Source organism: Cynocephalus volans, chromosome 6 (genome assembly GCF_027409185.1).
Source record: "Cynocephalus volans isolate mCynVol1 chromosome 6, mCynVol1.pri, whole genome shotgun sequence".
Lineage (NCBI taxonomy): Eukaryota > Metazoa > Chordata > Mammalia > Dermoptera > Cynocephalidae > Cynocephalus > Cynocephalus volans.
In genome coordinates, this window is record NC_084465.1 from 47,546,419 (window position 1) to 47,566,931 (window position 20,513).

The following is a 20,513-nucleotide window of genomic DNA, read 5'->3' on the forward strand; positions in this document are numbered from 1 at the left end:
TGTAATACTTATTCTGCCTATCTTGTAATGACAAAATAATATTAGTGGATGTAAAGGCCCTTTTTAAAAGCTAGAAGCAATATTCATACATAAGGTGTTGCTATCTTTGGAAGAAAGCATCTCCTTGGACTATTCTCTTTTCTGCAGTTCAGGTTGGGGCATTGCAATGAATGTGGACCACCCAAGGGCACAGAATACCAAGAACTGGTCTGGTTTTGTAAAGAGAGGGGGGGTTTTGTAAAGAGAGGGAATGTAAGGAAACAGAGTAGAAGTCCTAGAGCTGATCCTGGAACACTGAAAAATAAATACACAAAACAGGCAGTTCAAGATGAGCAGTGAATTGAATTTCTCACATTGTATTTGTCAGGATTACTTGTGAGATGAGAAAGAGGATTCTATTAAGGACAATTTATGATTTTACTGATCAAATCTATGCTAAAGTTGTGATTTGCAGTAGAGTGTGAAGAGCCAGATAAGTGAGGCAAGAAGTTGATTAACTGTTTACTGCTGATTTAAAAACCATCAAGCTCCGAAGAGAATAGAATGATCTAGAGTACTAGGAAAGAAGGAGTTTTTTTATGGACAGTTTTTATGGGGGCTTTAAACTTGAGGATAATGTGTGGTGTGCAGGTGTCTTTCAGAAAGATTGGGCTGACCTGTTTATTTGTACAGAAAGATAACATAATTACAGTACTGGTTTCCCAGCAGTGACCTGTAGATTGGTAGCAGTCATACTGAGGTTTTATGAATTTTCAGTAAAATTAAAAATAAGTAGTGATTTTTTCATAAAGCAATATTCATGCCATTTAAAGAATGTCTTTGATTCTGAAGATTTTCCTCTAATTTTTTTTTGTTATTTAAATATCCTTTCTTTTATGAATTAATGATAGTAGATAGTGAGGTTTTCTTAAAAAGTATCCTTATTTAGCAAAATAAAAAGATATTATTCAATGGTCATTCTCTTTTTAACTTTATTTTACTGATCAAAGTCTTTTCCTTAATCAATATCAATGTTTATTTGGAAAAAGCATCAACTTTAAAATTAAATATACCTGAATCCCTGCAGTCCCATGTATTCTTTGTTTCTTTGGACTATCTCTTAACCTCCCTATGCCTCATTTTCCCTATCTTTAACTAGGAAATAATAACAACTACCTTGAAAATTTTGTTGGGGAAGATTAGGCATCATGTATGTAAAGCACCTAAAATAGTGTCTGGTTCATAATAGGGGCTTACTAGATGATTGCACCAGAGAACCTATTATTTTTAAGACTGTAAATAAGGTCATATACTTTTGTATTCTGTGCAAGAAACACTTGGCTTTAGAAAGCCAGGTCTAAAGCCATGGAGGTAAGTGTCCAAAGTGGCATTGCTGAGGAAGATTGGGTTTATTGATTTGGCTTTTCAGGGATGATGTAAGTAGTAGTTCTTAAGCTTTGGTGCGTATAAACCACTTGGGATGCTTGTTTTAAAAATGCAGATTTCAAAAACAAAGATGCAGTCTTCTTATACATACGGAAGAGTGAAGTTGGACCCTTACCTTGCATTTAAAACCCAAAATAGATTAAAGACCTAAATGTAAGACCTGAAACTATAAAAGTCCTAGAAGAAAGCATGAGGGAAGAGCTTCATGAGATTGGATTTGGCAGTGATTTCTTGGATATGACACCAAAAGCACAGACAACTAAACAAAAATAGACAAATGGGACTATATCAAAATTGTAAACTACTGCACATCAAAAGAAGCAATCAATAGGATAAAAAGGCAAGCTATAGAACAAGAGAAAATATTTGCAAATCACATATCTGATAAGGGGTTAATATCCACAATACATAAAGAACTCCTGCAACTCAACAATAGAAAAACAAACAACCTGATTTTAAAAAATGGGCAAAGTACTTGAACAGACTTTTCTGCAAAGATGTACAAATGGGGCTGGCTGGTTTGCTCAGTTGGTTAGAGCGTGCTGTTGATAACACCAAGGTCAATGGTTTGGATCCCTGCAGGGGCCAGCCACAGAACAAAAAAGGCCAATAAGCATGTGAAAAGATGGTCAACATTACTAATCATCAGGAAATGCAAATCAAAATCACAGTGAGATATCACCTCCACCCATTTGAATGGCCACTATCAACAACAACAACAAAAAAAATTATTGTCAAGGATGTGGAGAAATTAGAACTTTTGTGCACTGGTGTTGGGAGCTCTATTCCCAATAAACAACTCCCTGTTATCCCATTTCTCTAGCCCCTGGCAACTTCCATTCTACTTTCTGTCTCTCTGAATCTGACTATTCTAGATATTTCATATAAGCGGAATCATACAGTATTTGTCTTTTTGTGAGTGAGTTATTTCACTTGGCACAATGTCCTCAAGCTTTTACCATGTGCCAGAATTTCCGTTTTTTTTAAGGCTGAATAATATTCCATTGAATATAAAAACTACATTTTGTTTATTCATCCATCAATGGACACTTGGGTTGCAAGCATATGTCCTTTTTTCTGTTGTCCTTACCTTGTGTATTGGTCTATTAGGGCTGACATTAAAATTACCATAAACTTTTGATCCCCATACTGGCAGGCATCCCCCCCCCCCCCCAAAAAAAAATATCACCACAAACTGTGTGGCTTAAAACAACAGAAATGTGTTCTCTTGTATTCTCTTCTTGGAGGCAAGAAGTCAAATCAAAGTCTCGGCAGGGACATGTGCCCCCCCCCCCCCCCCCCCGCCCGAAGGCTCTAAGAAAGAATCCTTCCTTGCCTCTTCCTAGCTTCTGGTGGCTCCCATCAATCTTTGGTGTTCCTCGGAGTGTAATTGTGCCCTTTCAGTCTCTGCCTCTGTTGTCACATGTCCTTTTTTACTATGTGTGTCTCTGTGTATGTTCTTCTTTTATAAGGGCATCTGCCTTTAGGGCCCTCCATAATCCAGTATGATCTCATCTAAACTGATTACATTTGCAAAGATGCTGTCTCCAAATGAGGTCACATTCTGATGTTTTGATTGGTCATGAATTTTGGGGGTACACTGTTCACCTCACTATACCCTCTAAAATTTAATCCATTTAATAAGTATGTGAACATTTGTATTAGTCAGCTTTGGCTGCAATAACAAAATACCACAAACTGAGTGGGTTAAACAATAGACGTTTATTTTCTCATTGTTCTGGAGGTTGGAAAGTCCAAGATCAAAGTCTGGCAGGGTGCAGTTTCTGATGAGGGCCTTTTTCCTGGTTTGTAGATAGCCATCTTCTCACTGTGTCCTCACTATTATTTTTAGATAAAACCCATAGATTTCAGAAGTAACCTTTTCTCTTATTTATAAACTTAGTCTAGAAAATAAGTTAATTAAATTTAACTTTTTAACCATATATATCTAATAACAGATGCTGAATCATAAAGGAAAGAGGAATTTCAACTATTTGGGCCTGGAAATATATGTTGGTTTGCTAGCTTCTAGCTTGAAAATTTAGTCATTTATTTAGTCACAAATTCAACAACCTACTTGTATTCATATCACTTTGGACTCATCTTACTCATTGATAGTGTGCCTACTACTCATCTCCTACCTCTCTCTGCATCACTCTCTCCAGCCACCGTCATGGCCCTCTTGCTGCTTCTCTAGCACACCAAGCACATTTCTATCTCAGCACATTTTGCTGCCCAAATCTGTATTTCCCCATTTCCTTCTTAGACTCCCTCCTTCAGTATATTCAGGTCTCTGTTGAAATATTACGTTGGAGATGCATTCTCTGTAATAATAATCCCAATCATTCTCTATTCTTCTTTGCTCTTTCAGTTTTTTATAGCAATTATCACTACCTGATACTCTGTTTTATTTATGTTTTGTACATTTCTCAGTACTATAAGTGTACTTCAAAAAGTTCATGGAAAAATAGAATTAACAGTTAATATGAATCTTTCCACAAACCTTTTGAAGATCCCTCATATAAGCTCCACGAGGGCAGGGACTTAATTGGTTTTGTTTCACTACTGTATTACCAGCACCCAGAACTATGACAAATACACAGTGGGCAATGTATAAATATTTGTAGTTAGAATGAATGAATGGATGAAATATAATGAATAGTAAGTAGCAGTTGCATAGCTCAGCCCTCAGTCAACTCTGCAGTGTTCATTTATTTATTCTCTGAGCAAATGTAGGATTGTTGTTAGTTCCAGGATGGCTCCACTTATAGGGATTGGTAGTAAATTTTAAATAAGCACTAATATTATACAACAGACTTCTACACTTGATATATCCTTTAAAGAGGAGAAAAAGGGAAAGGGAGGAAAATAATACATATAGTATTTTACTTTGTCTTTTATGAAAAACATAATGACTAAAAATAATATTTGTTCCAAATTGTCTTTGTTTTGGGCTGGCCCATGGCTCACTCGGGAGAGTGCGGTGCTAATAACACCAAGGCCACGGGTTTGGATCCTATATAGGGATGGCCGGTTGGCTCACTGGCTGAGCGTGGTGCTGACAACACCAAGACGAGGGTTGAGATCCCCTTACTGGTCATCTTTTTTAAAAAAACAAACAAGCGAACAAAAAAAAAACCAAATTGTCTTTGTTCTTGTCTTTGATAATTTAAAAATATGGTAGTAACTGTTCCAGTACCAGTAAAAGTTGTAGATTAATATTGGTTTTGTTTGTTTTGCCAATTTATATCTGTTTCCACCCCACCTCACCCCACCTTTAAGAATCCAACTCAAGTCGGAACAGCTCTTCAAGTTTTCTATAATCTTGGAACTTTGAAGGATACCATTACCAGTGTCGTGGATGGATATTGCACTACTTTAGAAGAAAATATCAACAATGCATTAGACATCAAAGTTTTGAGTCAGCCTTCCCAGTCAGCTGTGAGAGGTATGGATGTGGTTTATATTTAGCTTCTTTATTTATTTATAACCAAGAAGTTCTTTGAATAGTATGTGAAACACTCATGTTTCAAAGCAATCTAATGACTCATGTTTTAGTAGATAGAAAATGAGAGAAGAAATTATGTTTCAGAATTTATTTATAACATTTTTGTCTAATCAGTGAGTTTGAACTGGCCAATTGGTATATTCAGAACTTCTGGATAAAGATCTATAAACTGTGGCACCATTTAGTTGAAAGGAAACAGATGCAAAAAAAAAAAAAAAAGGAATATATTTTTTTAACTAAAATTTTATCCTCACATGTACTACTTATTGAGATAGAAAATATTTTTTAAGAAATGCCATCTCCACTTTATCTTTCTGGACTTTTTCTTATGGTAATTTTAGTACTCAGGAGCAAAACGGCTAACTGTAGATATAGAAAGTGATAAAAACCTTTGGGAATATTGCAACTATAGCAAAGTCTAAAGGAAGGTAGATTCAAGTTGGTTAAGAGTAATCCTACCTTAGCAGTCTACAGCCCTTTTCCTGCCAGGACGTACCTGATGATGACATTCACATATATAACACACTTCTCCACAGAAGAAAATAGAAAAGACCACAAATTATGTACACCTCTCACTTACTGCAACTCCATCTCTGTTTCTCCCCTTATGTTCTTTCTTTACTCCTGTTAGTGTAAAGGAACTGTGCTTTCTCCCAGCAAGGACCGAACACTCTGCTTTTGTGTTAGATACTATTACTCTAAGGTATTGCTTCAGCAGATGCCTTCTCTCTCCCACATTGTCAATTTTTCCTTCTTTGCATCTATATCCCATCACATGCATTTGTGCTATTGTATCTATTTCTTCTTAAAAACAATCAAATCTATCTTGTCTCTATATCTTTCTTCAATTCTACTACCCCATTTTATTTCTTCAGTCTACAGAAAAATTCCCCAAAGTGTTATCTATACTTAGTGTCTCCACTATTTCTCTTCCCATTTTTCTGTTGAAGGTACTCTAATCATCACAGTGTGGTCCTGAAGAATAAATGAAATAACCTATATAGAATTAATAACAGTTCTTTTACATGACTAATACTAAAAAAATGATTTGTATCCATTTATTTTTATTTTTATATTTGCTATATGTGACCTTAAATAACATATGAATATATGTAACTCATAAGTAAGTTGCATTAGATAAAAAGAGTTAAGAGAATTTTACAACTTAAAGAGATTTTTTAAAGGTTAGCCCTACCCTCTGAATAGGTCTGTATTAAGACAATTCCAGAAGGAGAGCTTTGAAAAGAAATTGCCAAAGGAGATTTTACTCTCAGCTTTTCCCAGCAATTATTCTCAGAAAGTTTGATCTAATGTTGAAATTTCCAGAAGCAGTTTAATCTCATTCCCCCTTGTGTTGTCAATAGGAGAAAAATGAAAGCAATTAATCACATACTGTCAATTCCCATATATGCCTCTTTTGTTGAAAGAATAGAATTTTAAAGCCACCTTATTACCATCTGTTGAGGAGTGGATACTGTGTTTTAATGTAGAAATCTTAAGCATTAATTCTTTATTATTTTCTAAAAACGAATAATCACTATTATTTTAATTTTTTTAAATGTTACATGGGCAGTATTAATGTTAATTTCCTGACCTTGTTGGTTATGTTGAGGTTAGGTAGGAGAATGTCCTTGTTTCTTGGAAATACACATTAAAATATTCAAGGGTGATGAAGCATCACTTCAGTAACTTACAGATGGTTCAGGGAAAAAAGTTTTTTTATAATACCTGCAAATTTTCTATAAGTTTAAGTTTCGTTGGTTAGAGCGCTGTGTTGTAACACCAAGGTCAGGGGTTCGGATCCTGGTACCAGCCAGCTACCAAAAAAAAACCCCAACAAAACAAAAAACCAAATAAAAAAAAGATATACAGATCCTTCCATGAACTCTGGACTGGTCGATTTGTTCGGTTGGTTAGAGTGCAGCCTTAAAACACCAAGGTCATAGATTTGAATCCCTGCACCAGCCAGCCAAAAAACCCGCCAAAAAACCAAACAATAAAAACCCCAAAAGATCGTTTTAGAGTTTTAAAAATATGTAACATAATACAAAGGTACTTCAAAAAGTTCATGGAAAGATTCATATCTTTTGATTCTATTTTTCCACTTATTTTTTGTAGTAACCTGATATGATTTTAAGGAGAAAAAAGTTACTTCGGATACATAAAAAAAGCCTGTAATTCAGTGAGAAAAAGATAAAACGACTGTACTGAAAAAATGGATAAAGAATATGAATAGGCACTTCACAGAAGAACATACTCAAAAAACATGTAAAAAGATGTTCACCTTTTTAGAAGATAAACTAGTCGTTAGGGAAATAGGAATTAAACAAGATGATACTTCTCAATCATCAGATTGGCAAAATCTGTGACAGAACTAAGTGATGGACAAGAACAGAAACTCATGTGTACTGAGTGTAGGAGAATGAAATGGCTCAACTACTTAGTTTTATCAATTTGATCTCTAAACTAAATAATGTGTATACGTTGTGATCTTATAATTTCTCTTATAAGAATGTACCCTAGAGAAACTCTGGCATGTATGCATAAGAATTTTTATTGCACTATTATTTATACAATGAAAAAGTAAAAACTTTTCCTTTAATGGAAAAATAGTTTATTTAGTAAGTGGTTTACTACATAGTATTTAAATTAATAAATTGATCAATATAGATAATGCTCAAAAATGATACATGAAAAAGTAAATTGTAGAAAGATATATATTATGATTCTATATTTAAAGCCTAAGAACATGACAGACTATATACTGTTTTGTATATGCACATATGTAATAAAAGTATAAATACAGGCATTGGAATGATAAACTCCAAATTCAAGATACCATTAGCTCTTCAACTTGGTGGCCAATATTGGTAATGTTATTGTATTTGTTTTTTTGTATGCCTGAAATATTTAAAAATAAAGCAGAAATATTATATAAAGGAAGTCCAGCAATTAAGAAAGAGGATGAAAAGTAGAAAAATGGAATATCTAGATTTCATCACCCACAAACTATTGTTGTTACTAGGTAGGTGAACATTAGTTCATACATTTCTGTATACATTATGTATTGTAGAAGGATGAATGGATAAATACATATATAGTCAGAAATAGAATTTTAAGATATATGCTTTTAAAAAAATCTTTTTATTATAAAACTCAGATACAGAAAACATAAGTGAAACACATAGCTTAATGAATCAATATAAGGTGAACACCACTTAGGCCAACTTTGCCAGCCATCCCAGAAATCCCTTTAGTATTCCACATCAATCATAACCCCTCCCTCCTGCCATTTGTAATCATTATCTTCATGTTTATGTTAATAGTTTCCTGTGTTTTTTAAAAATTTGCACACATGGATGAAAAAGTTTAAGCACTATAGTTTAGCCTTGCCTGTTTTAGATGTATACTTTTAAAATAAAATTTTACTTTAGTTCAACAGAATAATTAGAAATTTATGTGAGGGGCTTCATGAATTTCACATAATGCTTCTTCACAAGAAATTAGATCTTTTTAAAAATTATTATTAATATATTTTTTTAGATTCTATGATGTTGCGGAGCAGTTGGGAGGGAGGGGGAGAAGGGAAAGGAGAGGGAAATGGGATAGAAGAAGGAGGAAAGAGGAGGTCGGGACTGAGGCCTGTGGCACCCCCCTCATTCCCACAGGGGAGACCAGGGGGCTTCCAGTGGTGGCTTGGTCATTGCCGGGTTGGGTGCAGATGTTGGGAGGACATGGCTGAGGCCTGGGACCCCCAACCCCCCAGCTTGGGTGAGCGCAGGGCGCTTCCTCTGGTGGCTCAGTGGTCATTGCAGGGCTGGTTATGCATGTCGAGAGGGTATGGCTGAGGCCCTCAGCTCCCCCACTGCCCCAGCTTGGGAGAGCCTGGGGCATTTCCTGTGGCAGCTAGGTGGTGGTCCCTGAAGTGGTTGTGTGTGTCAGGGGTGGGGTGTGGCTGAGGCCTGATGCCCCCACCCTTGGGACTGGTTGCAGGTGTCGGGGGACATGGATGAGGTCCCTGGCCCTCCCCCATTTCTGGCTTGGTAGCCCAGGGGACTTCTGGTCCTTCTAAATGTTACAGGTGTTCTTTGGTGAAATGAGACCTTTTCTAGTTAATATCAAACTTTGTCTCTGGTTGTGGGTACTTAGCTTTTCTTCCAGTTTTTGTTGGATTATTTGCTGTTCCCACCACTTAAACTCTGCACTGGAAATAATTTATTGTTCCTTGCTTACTTCTTAAAATGGGGAAACTTCCTGTGGGGACCAGTACTTGAGCTCTGTGGTTAAGCTAAATTGCTGCTTTGTTGCTGATTCCTAGGGAAGGCTTTTTGTGCAGCTCATGTTTTAATGGTTGACTTTATAGGAACTTCTGAGTCTAGTGAAATCTGGTTCTCCTGGGTTGTGCAGAAACTCTGGTTTGGGCCTGAGTCTTTTCATCAGTCTGAACCTCCTGCAATTCTATATTCCTGACCAGTCTCTTAGTGGTCCTTCACTGATTGGGTTGCAAGATCAGCTGTCTTTGCTGTGCCCCAGTTTTCCGCCGGCCACTGCCCATGTTCCAAACACTTCTCATGGGATGGGCTGTGCTCCAGTCCCTTGCGATGACTCACCAGCCTGTGAGTGGCTCCTTTTTTAAGTTGTTGTGGCTCCTCACTCCTGTGTGGGTCCATGGGGATACTATTAGTGGCCTTGCTGGCCTGGGGACCACCAAGGTCCTCTTCTCCTCTGCTGTCTCCAAGCAACTCCATCTGAAAGGCCCCAGCTGCAGCATTTGCCAGCTCCCGCTCCATGCGCTCAGCAGTTCCAGCCTGGAAGCAGCTGGGATTCGAAATGGTTAGAGTATTTCTTTCTTTCCGTCATCATGGCTTCTCCCACTTTCATGCACTCGGTAGGTCTCTTCTCTTCCCCTGAGCTCTAGTGGCCCCAGATTGGCTGTCGATGCTTTTTTATAGTTGTAAATTGGTTGATTTGTGAGAGTGTGACAGTGGGGACTGTCTTTTCCACCATCTTGACCGGAAGTCAAGAAATTAGATCTTAAAAGATACCTCTAAATTTAGAAATAATGAGTAAAAGATGATGAAAAACATTAAGAAATTAAAGTCATTCTTTACATTTAAATTTTAGACTAAATCTATTGTCTGTCTGCCACTACAGGTGGGAAATTGGCACATTTAAACTCCCATCCTCTCCTACACTCATTTGCTTGTTGTTATATTAGTTTTTAATAATCAGTGGTTTTTTATTTTCTTTTATTTTTTAAATGATTTGCATCTCATCTCTGGTCTTTTTAATATGACCCCTCCATTTTTATATTCATACCTCAATTGCTTGGATTTCATAATATAGTTGATTTTTCAAAAATGTTTCATGGGTACTGTGTTGTCTGAGTTCTAGCATAGTTGATAGTGTTGTTTGCCTTTATACTTGTACAGATTTGTGTAGTACAGTGTGTTGTTTGAAAATATGCATATAATGCACAGTGATTCACTGAGGGTAGATAGCATAGTTTTGTCTCGTTAGTCTACCCTCCCCCCACCCTCTGGTAACCATTATTTTGCTCTCTACTTCTATAAAAACCACTTCTTTTTTTCTTTTTCCTTTTTTTAGATTCCACATATGAGTGAGATTGTCTTTCAGGTCACAACTTACTTCACTTAATATGATGGTTTCCATTTCTGTCCACGTTGCTTTGTTTGATTATTATGCATCTTTAAAAAGTCCTGACTATTTGTTGAAGAATAGTAGGAGTGGTTGTGGGGATAAGCCTGGGGCAGTCTACACTTTAATTTAGGTTTGTTGTCTGTAATAGCCACTGACCAATTTGTTGTTTCCTTTTACCTTGCAAGTGTGTTTTCCCTCAAATTTTGGACTGTTCAAGAGGTTAGTGTGGCTCCTAGTAAAGCTATTTAAGCCATTTCTATTTGAAAATCTAGCATTCTCAGCTTTTTCCTCCCGTCATTCATCTCACTTTACTCCCAATAGGACTCTCAATGTTAATATCATTTCAGTAGGTTTCTCCTTCTGCTTTTCTTTTTTGGACATTATACTGGCTTCTTCCCTGGCCCATTCATGTCTGTAGATCTCAGATATAGTAAAAGAATCATTGGATAGCTTGTCCAAATTCTTACAATTGATTTGAACAGTTATTTGTTTTTTGCTAATGGTCTAAGGTGTCAGCTAACTAGTTCCTTCTTCATTTTTATTTTCCTTAGCATTTTATATGCATGCTTCATAATCTCAAGATTGAGGTTTTATCTGATTCCTTGTTTCTTTGAAGTTGACATTTTCTCTATTTTTTTGTTTGTTCTTATTCTCATTGGCTTTCAAGGGAAGAGAATAGGAAATGGTTTTACTCCATTATCATTAACTGGAAATAACTCTCAAGTATTATTTATTTGAGGAACTCTTAGTTTCTTTTATTACTTTAATAAAACTTAGTTTATGACACTGTTTAGTTTCTTGGATCTATTAAAGGTAACTGATCATGGCACCTGTTTTTCTGTTTTAATTAGTCTTCCTCCCCTTCCTTTATACAGCTGTTCTGTCTTCAGTCAGTTGATTATTTCTGTCATGTTTATATCTTCAACAACATTTATTTTGCTTATGAGAATAAAAACTCTTTATGTACTGTAAGTAAGAAGACCTGGCCTCTAGAACTAGTTGAACCAGTGGTTGTGATCTCATCACTCTGTGCTTCAGTTTCTCCAAGGTAATACAAGCACATAATAACAACCTTATATTTCTGCTTGTGTTTACTTTAAGAGAATAATGGATTGATGAATTGCATAATTCTTTATAATAAAACCAAGCCATACATATTCTAGGAATTTTATTCATATTTTCTAATTTTCTCAAAGGAACTACATATCCTTTCCTCACTGTTATAAGTTCATTCTTTATATAACATATGAGAAAACTGCAGATTGTTACAATGTTATATATTCCCTGTATGCCTTCCCTTAAGTCTTTGCACAACACTGCAAATAATTTAAAAAGTTAGATTCAGATTTCAAACAGGAATTTTTATCATTATTATTATTATTTTTTTGGCGGCTGGTCTGTACGGGGATCCAAACCCTTGACTTTGGTGTTATAACACCGTGCTCTAACCAACTGAGCTAACAGGCTAGCCCAGGAATTATGTTTTTAAAGCCAACATCTTTGTTCTAGATTTCTCTCTTTTGTTGCTTTCCACCTATTATCAGACTAAAAAAATAATAGCATCTATTTGTTAAAGTTAATTCTTCTCTAAATTTATAATTATTGAAGAACTAGAGTGCTTCATGCTTCAGCTTACATGAACAGAGTGCGTCTGGTTTTCTTGATTTGTCCTCTTTAAAAGTAGGGACATAGACCATCTAACCACTGGTGAGCTCTTCTACTACCTGGTTTCTAACCTTAGTTTGGACTGAAATTTATGCTTTTAAATTTGTGATTAAATACATTTTTTTTTATGTTGAAACATTCAGACCTGTACAAATAGCTTTGTGTACAAAACATCTGTAGACATTCTCACTCTCAAGAAATTTAACATTGATACATTAATACTATTTAAGATGCAATTCATATTCAGAATTTTTCAGTTGTTCCCCAAAAGTTTTTCCCAGCTGTTTTACCCCTGCTGAAACTGATTAGGGACCATGGTTTTCTGTTCGTGTCTCTTTACTCTCCTTTAATCAAAAATAGTCTCACTGCTTTTTTATTTTTTATGGCATTAACATGTTTGGAGACCCCGTAATCTGAATTTGTCTGGACTTATCTGATTGTTTCTTCATGATTAGATTCAGGGTGAAACATACTGGTAGTAAGGTGATGTTGTATATTTCCCATTACATCATATTAGGAAACAAAATTTTGTCAGTTTGTTCCATTGTTGCTGATGTTAGATGAGATCACTTTGTTGAAGTGTTATATGCTGGATTGCTCCTTGTAAAGTACTCTCTTTTCTTTGTAATTAGTAATTTGTGGTGCATACTTTGAGACCATGTGAGTATATCGTTCCCCATAACATTTCACCTAGTGTTTTGGTATCCCTTGATAATCTTTTCCTTAATTAATTATTACATCAGTAGTTGAAAAATGGTGATTTTTCCCCCCCGATTCTGTCATTCTTTCTGCATTTAACTGGAACTCTTGTAAAGAGCAATTCTCATCCTTTTAAAATGCTTGAGTTTCACTGTGAACTCATGAATTATCTTTTTAATCATTGTTTTATAATCCATTACCATCAGTATTATTTTGGATGGCCAAATATTCCCAAATTTGTTTTGTGGAAGCCCCGTCCAGTAAAGTTGATGTATTGTTTTGAGAATTCTCCATTTGTTTTTGAACATTTCTTTGCTCTCTGGCATGGTATGTGCCAGGTGCACTTTGTATTTTCACTGCTCCACATATGGAATTACTCTTTTCTCTAATGAGCCTTGTTTCATTAACTTTTAAATTGGGAAATGGTGCTTAGAAATCAATATTTGGATACTAGGTGTGCTTATTACTATTTAAGAGTCACTGTCTCTCTGCCCTTTCAGTGGACAGAGTTGAGAAATACCTCTAATCCCCATTACATATTTGTATCCTTATTCTGTTTACAGTGAGAAATTTGCTCTATTCTATAATATATCTAAACTAGTTTCAGGATTACTACATCAATACCACATCCAGCAACGAATCTATAGTAAATTAGTTCAATATTTCTTTGTAATTCTTTTTGCCCTTAAAGTATATCTCACTAGTCAGGGTTCTGAGATTAAAAATTACTGGAATTGTTTTCCCCCCATGTGGTTGTGTTATCAATTTGATGTACAGTTAGTTTCATTTGTTTCTGTATTTGTTTGTATTCAGTCTTAGGGTTTGCTTTTTTCGTTTTTTTCTAAATTTAAATATATTTTTAGAATATGTTAAACACTTATGTGGATTCAAAATATTTTGGAAAATGTAAAACATTTGTATGGGTCACAAAAACTCACTTTTATTCCTATACCTTTCACCTTCTTCCATTTTCTACCACCTTCATCCCCATTTTGGAAAACCATTTTTATTCATTTTCATTTTATCCTTTCTGGATGTGTGAGGGTGTGTGTGTGTGTGTGTGTGTGTGTGTGTGTGTGTGTGTGTGTGTGTGTGTGTGTGTGTGTGTGTGTGTGTGTGTGTGTGTGTGTGTGTGTGTGTGTGTGTGTGTGTGTGTGTGTGTGTGTGTGTGTGTGTGTGTGTGTGTGTGTGTGTGTGTGTGTGTGTGTGTGTGTGTGTGTGTTTTGTTTTCCTTTCTTTCTTAAACACAATGGTAAAGATTCTTTTTTATGTCATTCATAAGAAATTATTTCTTGAGGAAGGAATTTCTCATTTTTTAGCTTTTGTTTGCTTTTCATAATAACAAATTTTGTTGTATTTTGGAATTTTTATTTTTGCTATTTTTTGGTCACTCATAACCAGGAGGTCCTGGACGATCTACCATGCCAACCCCAGGAAATACTGCAGCTTTTCGTGCTTCCCTCTGGACCAATATGGAGAAACTTATGGACCATATTTGTGCTGTTTGTAGACAGGTAAATATTTTAGGGAGTGGAAACAACATTAATTATGGATTAACTCCTGGTTATTCCAAGTTGTGTGACCTTGTGCAGGTCTTTTAAAATCTCTGAGCCTTCAAAATATCTCCATTAGCTATTATGTATGTAAAGGCTCTAGCGTGATGCCGTTTCCCTTTCCTTGCTTTTCCAGTGCCTGAGCTTTATATTTGTTTCATTTAAAAATATCCAGTAATTTACATTCTCTCCTACCGGCCCCCCCCGCCTTTTTTAGGTACAACATCTACAAAAAGTATTAGCCAAGAAGAGAGATCCTGTTTCTCACATTTGTTTCATTGAAGAAATAGTTAAGGTATGTTTAAATGAAGATACAGGTTGAGTATCCCTTATCTGAAATACTTGGGCCTAGAAGTGTTTTGGACTTCGTATTTTCTTGGAATATTTGTGTATACACAATCAGATATCTTGGGGATGGGACGCAAGTCTAAAAGCAAAATTCATTTATGGTTTTCATACACCATATACACATAGTCTGAAGGTAATTTTATATCGTATTTTTAATAATTTTGTGAATGAAACAAAAGTTTTGTACACTGAATCATCATAAAGCAGAAATGTGACTGTCTCAGCCACTCATGTGGACAATCTGTGATTGTTTGGCATCACAATCATTTTCTTTCATTTATTTACACATAAGGACTTAACAGTAAAAAATATGACATCCCATTAATATAGTGGAAAAAATAATGTTTTCAGGGTAAGTAAGCAACACAGTAGTATTGTAACTGAGCAAGGGCTCACTGCCTGATATGCACAGAAGCCAATACTGTGGCACCGGTTTTTGAGAAAAGGCTTTATTTTGCAAGGTTGACTGGCAAGGAGATAGGAGGCGCAAGGCACTCTCAAATCTTTCTCTCTGATCCAGGGGCTGGGAATGTTTTAAGAGGTACTGGGCAAGATTGATTAGCTGGCTTTGAGTCAGGCCATCTGACAGGACAAAAGTGGATTGGCTAGCTCCAAGTCAGGCCATGTATGATAATGAGGCAAAACTGATTGACTAGCTCTGAATCAGGCCATATGACAGATTGTAAGTTGATTGGCTATTTCCGAATCAGGCCATCTCTGATGATGAAACTTCTGGATGCCGGATCTTCCTTGCTGAAGGACTTCTCACCTACAGAAGGGCTCTGGTGTTTCAACTTCTGGCTTTTGAGTTCTGCAGATGGGAGATTTGGGGTTTCTGTGGTGCATGAGGTCATCTGGAGAGCAAGGTCCTTCTCTCTGTGTGTGCTTAGCTTACATCCTGCAAGACAACCCATAAAACAACTTGAGATAGGGAAAATAAACTAGTTTCAACTAATTTTAGGCGATTTTGGCATCATCAGAATACCTGTATGCCCTGTTGTTAAACAACAGCAACAACAAAAACAGCAGCAGGCTTTCAGTCACCTATGATACTGTTTTGATTAAGAGGTTACTGGACACTGTATTTTATTTTTTTAGGTTAGAAGAAACATCAGAAGCAGTCAAGGGACCAGAAAGTAGGCCCCTAGGGATGAGGAGGCATTCTGCTGGATAGCTTTTTAAAAATATTTCCTCCAGAGTCATCTGCCTCATTAACAATGGTTTTTGTCTTAGAAGTCTCTCTCTTTGATTTTATAAACTGACATGATTTCTTGTTCTGAGTGCATGCTGTACTAGTCCTTCAATGAGTTTATCACACATTTTCACCACATCATCTATAGGCATTTTTTTCTGCAACATCATCTTCATCGTATTACAGGTTGATTATCCCTTATCTGACATGCTTGGGACCAGAGGTGCAAAATATCCTGCTTGTGGCATTGTGTCGGTGTACAAAAAGTTTCAGATTTTGAATTTTGGATTAGGGATGCTCAACCTGTATTTTTATATTTTTCTTGCAGAAAGCAGGAAGATATGAACCAGCATCATTTGTGTTACTTCCTTACTGAGTGGCTGTATGTCATTTGGCAATAGGGAATGATATTTCTCGACAACTGTAAATTTTCCTTACAATGGAAATATAAGCATGTTTGTTTATGGAGTAGATGCTAGCAGAAATTCTATTTATAGATTAATTTCTGAAAATATACTAATTTCCCATTTTCTTTCATATAAATGATTAAGTTCCACTAGAGAATAAGATGAAAATTTTTGGTAAATAAAAATTTAAATAGTGGTCTTTGTAATATGTTCGCTGAAGGCTGTAGGACCCATTTAGTTGTTAATTTTTCCCATAAAGCACATTGCTATATTATATTCCATATCATGGCTTCTTTGTTTGTTTTATTCATTTGTCTTTTTTTTTTTTTTTTTTTTTTTTATTCTTTTTGTTTCCATATTCCAAAACCTCCCTTCTGTCATACACCAATCTACTAGCCTCTGGGTCATAAGGATTCCTTTCAGGTATAAGAATCCCTGATTCTACATTTTATTCATTCATTTTGATGTGGTTTTGATAATGATTAATAGAATAATTAATTATTCTGTCCATCATTAAATCCTAATGCCTAGTGCCCCAAAGACACAAATTTGTGTTTCCAGCATCATGGTACAGATAGTGTCCTTTAAAAATCCTCAATTAAAATATTTTGTATACTGTGTTGAGAGTCTCCAAGACCACCTTCAACTTTGGTGATTTACAAGGAGAGTTTACAGGGTTTTATAGTGAAAGGATATGAAGCAAAATCAGCAAAGGGAAAAGGTGCATGGGGCAAAGTCCAGAGGAAACCAGATGCAAGCTTCCAAGAGTCCTCTCCCACTGAAGTTACCCAGAACCCTCTTAATTCCTACAGCAGCAAGTTGTGACAGAACGCATGAAATATTGTCTACTAGGGAAGCTCGCTTTGAGCCTGTGAATCCAGGATTTTTATTGGAGGTCAGTTATTGCCTGTGACATACCAAAATTCTCTACTCCCGGATGCAAAGCAGGTGTTCAACATAAATCACATTGTTTGTACAAACAGTTTAGGTACAGCAAGCGACTGTTATCAGAGAATCTTGGGGTTCCTCTCAAAATTTAAATTGCCAGTTGCCACCCAAGGACCAATCTTGCAAGAAGGTCTTTCTAATGATAGCTGTCTCAGACCTGCTATGTTAATTCTTTTTTGCACATACACCTGGCCCCTCTGCCTTGGACCTGGAGGGAAGTGACTGCAGCAGGCCCCTGCTGAGGTGAGCCCAAACCCATGCAGTGCCAGTGGCCCCTCTCCCTTGGACCCAGAGGGAAGCTAATACAGCAGGTCCCACTGAGGTGAGTGAGACCTGTGCAGTGCTGGGGGCTCATTCTGTGGCCACAGATTCTGGAACAGGATTCAAGGTGGTGTAATATAGCCACTACCACACTTACTGTCACACAAAGACAATTCACCACCATAGTAGCAGACAGGGCCACTCTACAGGTAACCTACTGTTCACTCGACTACACTGATACAAGAAGAGTCACTGATAATCCTGCAAATAGAGGAAGAAATCTTTATCCTCATAGTCAACTTCAGAGTAATAGAAGAAGCAAATCCTCTACCAGATAACCAAACGTCAACAAAAAAATACTAGAACTACAAACAAACAAGAGATATGACACAACTCAAGGAATACAGCAATGCTCAAATTTCAGACTCCATGGAAAGGGAATCCTTGAAATGGCTGAAAAAGAATTCCAAGCAATAATCTTCAGAGAACTGGAAAAGATAAAAGAAGACTCAATTAGAGAACACAGTGAAGCAAGAAAAAAATCCAGAATATGAAGGAGGAAATATACAAAGAGAGTAATACCTTAAAAAAGAGTGTAGCAGAACTCCTAGAAATGAAAGATTCACTCAGTGAAATAAAAAACACAACAGAGAGCTTGAGCAGCAGGGTAGAGCAAGCAGAAGAAAGAATTTCAGATCTCAAAGATGGTCTTTTTGAAATAACCCAGACAGACAAAATTAAAAAAAAAGGAAAAAAGAATTAAAAATAACGAGGAAAATCTGAGAGAGAGAGGAGACAACCTCAAGCACTCTAACATCCAAATTGTGGGTATTCCAGAAGGAGAGGAGAAATGAAAAGGTATTGAAAACCTTTTCACGGAAATAGGTGTAGGGACATGTAGGGAGAGATACAGACCTTCAGATCCAGGAAGCTCAAAGGTCCCCAGTCAAATTCAATCCAAGAAGATCCTCCCCAAGACACATTATAGTTAAATTTGCAAAGCTCAAAGACAAAGAATTCTAAAATCAGCAAGAGAAAAGTGTCAAGTCACCTATAGGGGAGCCTCCATCAGACTAACAGCAGACTTCTCAACTGAAAACCTACATGCCAGAAGAAAGTGGAATGATATATTCTAAAAGAAAAAAATTGCCAGCCAAGAATTCTTTACCCAGCAAGGCTCTCCTTCAGAAATGAGGGAGAAATTGTGTACTTCCCAGGCAAACAAAAGTTGTGGGAGTTCACCACCACACAACCAGCTCTGCAAGAAATTCTCAAGGGAGTCTTTCATCTGGAATCTGAATAATGATGACCACTATCACAAATATGCAAGAAGGAGCAAAAACCCACTGTTCAAACAAAAATGCCAGCAAGAAAGAGAAAGAAGCTAAATCATGCCACCTTAAATTTCCAACTAACAATGAAGAAGAGAAATAAAAGGGAAAGTAATGATCAAAAGATATTTAAATCATCTAAACAAAAAGCAGTTAAATGACCGGAATTAAACAATACCTGTCAGTAACTACCCTAAATGTGAATGGATTAAACTTCCCATTCAAAAGACATAGCCTGACTGGTTGGATTAAAATGCACATATGCTTACATTAGTACATATCTCTCACTTTACCCTGCTTTCTACTTGGCTTTCAGCTGTGTGAAAGAAACAATAAGATGCTTTTACCAGTTTGTATAGTTACCAATTTTTTGCATTTACTAGTGGATGGGATAATTAATATTAGACCTTCATATTTATGGGCAAACAACTGCACATGCAATGTTTTCATTCATTCATTCTGATTTTGGCTATCTTTCCACATAAATTAATTCATTTAGTCTTTATGTGCAATGGCCTCATTTCAAGCTTTCACTGTCTAATACTCTGTACATTTTTTATTCCTTTTTAACAGTTTAATTAATATTCTACAAACAACTCAAGAATAATTATAATGAAACCATTATATTTAAGAGAGTCTAAAGAAAAGATTAAAAATGAAGAAATAATAGTGCTATTTAAGAAGTTTGTGTTTGTGAAACTATTACGTTGGGCAGTGTGTCTGCATAAAAACACGTATATCAAGTCTTGTCAATAATAAATTATTATAGTGAGTGAATGCTGGCTACTTTTGTGGGCCAGATTTTAAATGCATGTGAATCGTGACTGATTAAAAAGGATTTTGGGATAAGGGTTATATGCTTTCATTTTATTCACCTGTTTGATTTGCTTACAAAATTTATTCAAATAAAAGAAAACCAGTAAAGATTGCTTTTTCAGTGACTGTTCTTAAGCTATTTAAGAATATAGTCATATACAACAGGCATACCTATTTACATTTTTATATGTTTTAATGTAAATTTCCAGTTTAGTTGATATTTGTTCTTTGGTTTAGTATTTATGAAAAAAGTTTAGTCCCACTTGGAATTCAATGTGCCCATCTACATTTAGAAAAGATCAGGGGTTTTTTGTGTGTGGCAAATCAATATCTTTTGACCCTACGTACTTGGGAGAGAAGTAAGAAAACTCATAGGAAATTATTTGTCATATATTGCAAAGACAGCACATAACGTTCACTGTATTTAGTGCAATTTCTTTGAGTAGTCTTTTCCTTTAAATATATCTTTATTATAAAGCTGTAATCAAATATTTTTGCTAATTACATAATTACCAAGTAAGAACATTATTATTCTGGTTAAGATGATTATCAATGGCAGTAGAACCTTTTTGAAAAGTTCAGGATTTGTAGAGTGATTTGGGGGCCCTAAATGATGACTCTTATATTCTTCAGGAAGTTTTAAACTTGAGTAAATGATGATACATATCTTGAGTCATTGAAGAGGAATATATGGACCAA

At 36.0% G+C, this 20,513-nt stretch overlaps 1 protein-coding gene across 1 annotated transcript in view; it reads left to right on the plus strand.

Moving 5' to 3' along the window:
• Positions 1–20,513, plus strand: part of COG5 (component of oligomeric golgi complex 5) — a 338,885-nt gene that overhangs the window by 146,228 nt on the left and 172,144 nt on the right. Inside the window, exons 8-10 of the mRNA XM_063098584.1 lie at positions 4,708–4,873; positions 14,360–14,472; positions 14,729–14,806. Of these exons, the coding sequence (XP_062954654.1) occupies positions 4,708–4,873; positions 14,360–14,472; positions 14,729–14,806 (357 nt within the window). The remainder of the gene's footprint in view (positions 1–4,707; positions 4,874–14,359; positions 14,473–14,728; positions 14,807–20,513) is intronic.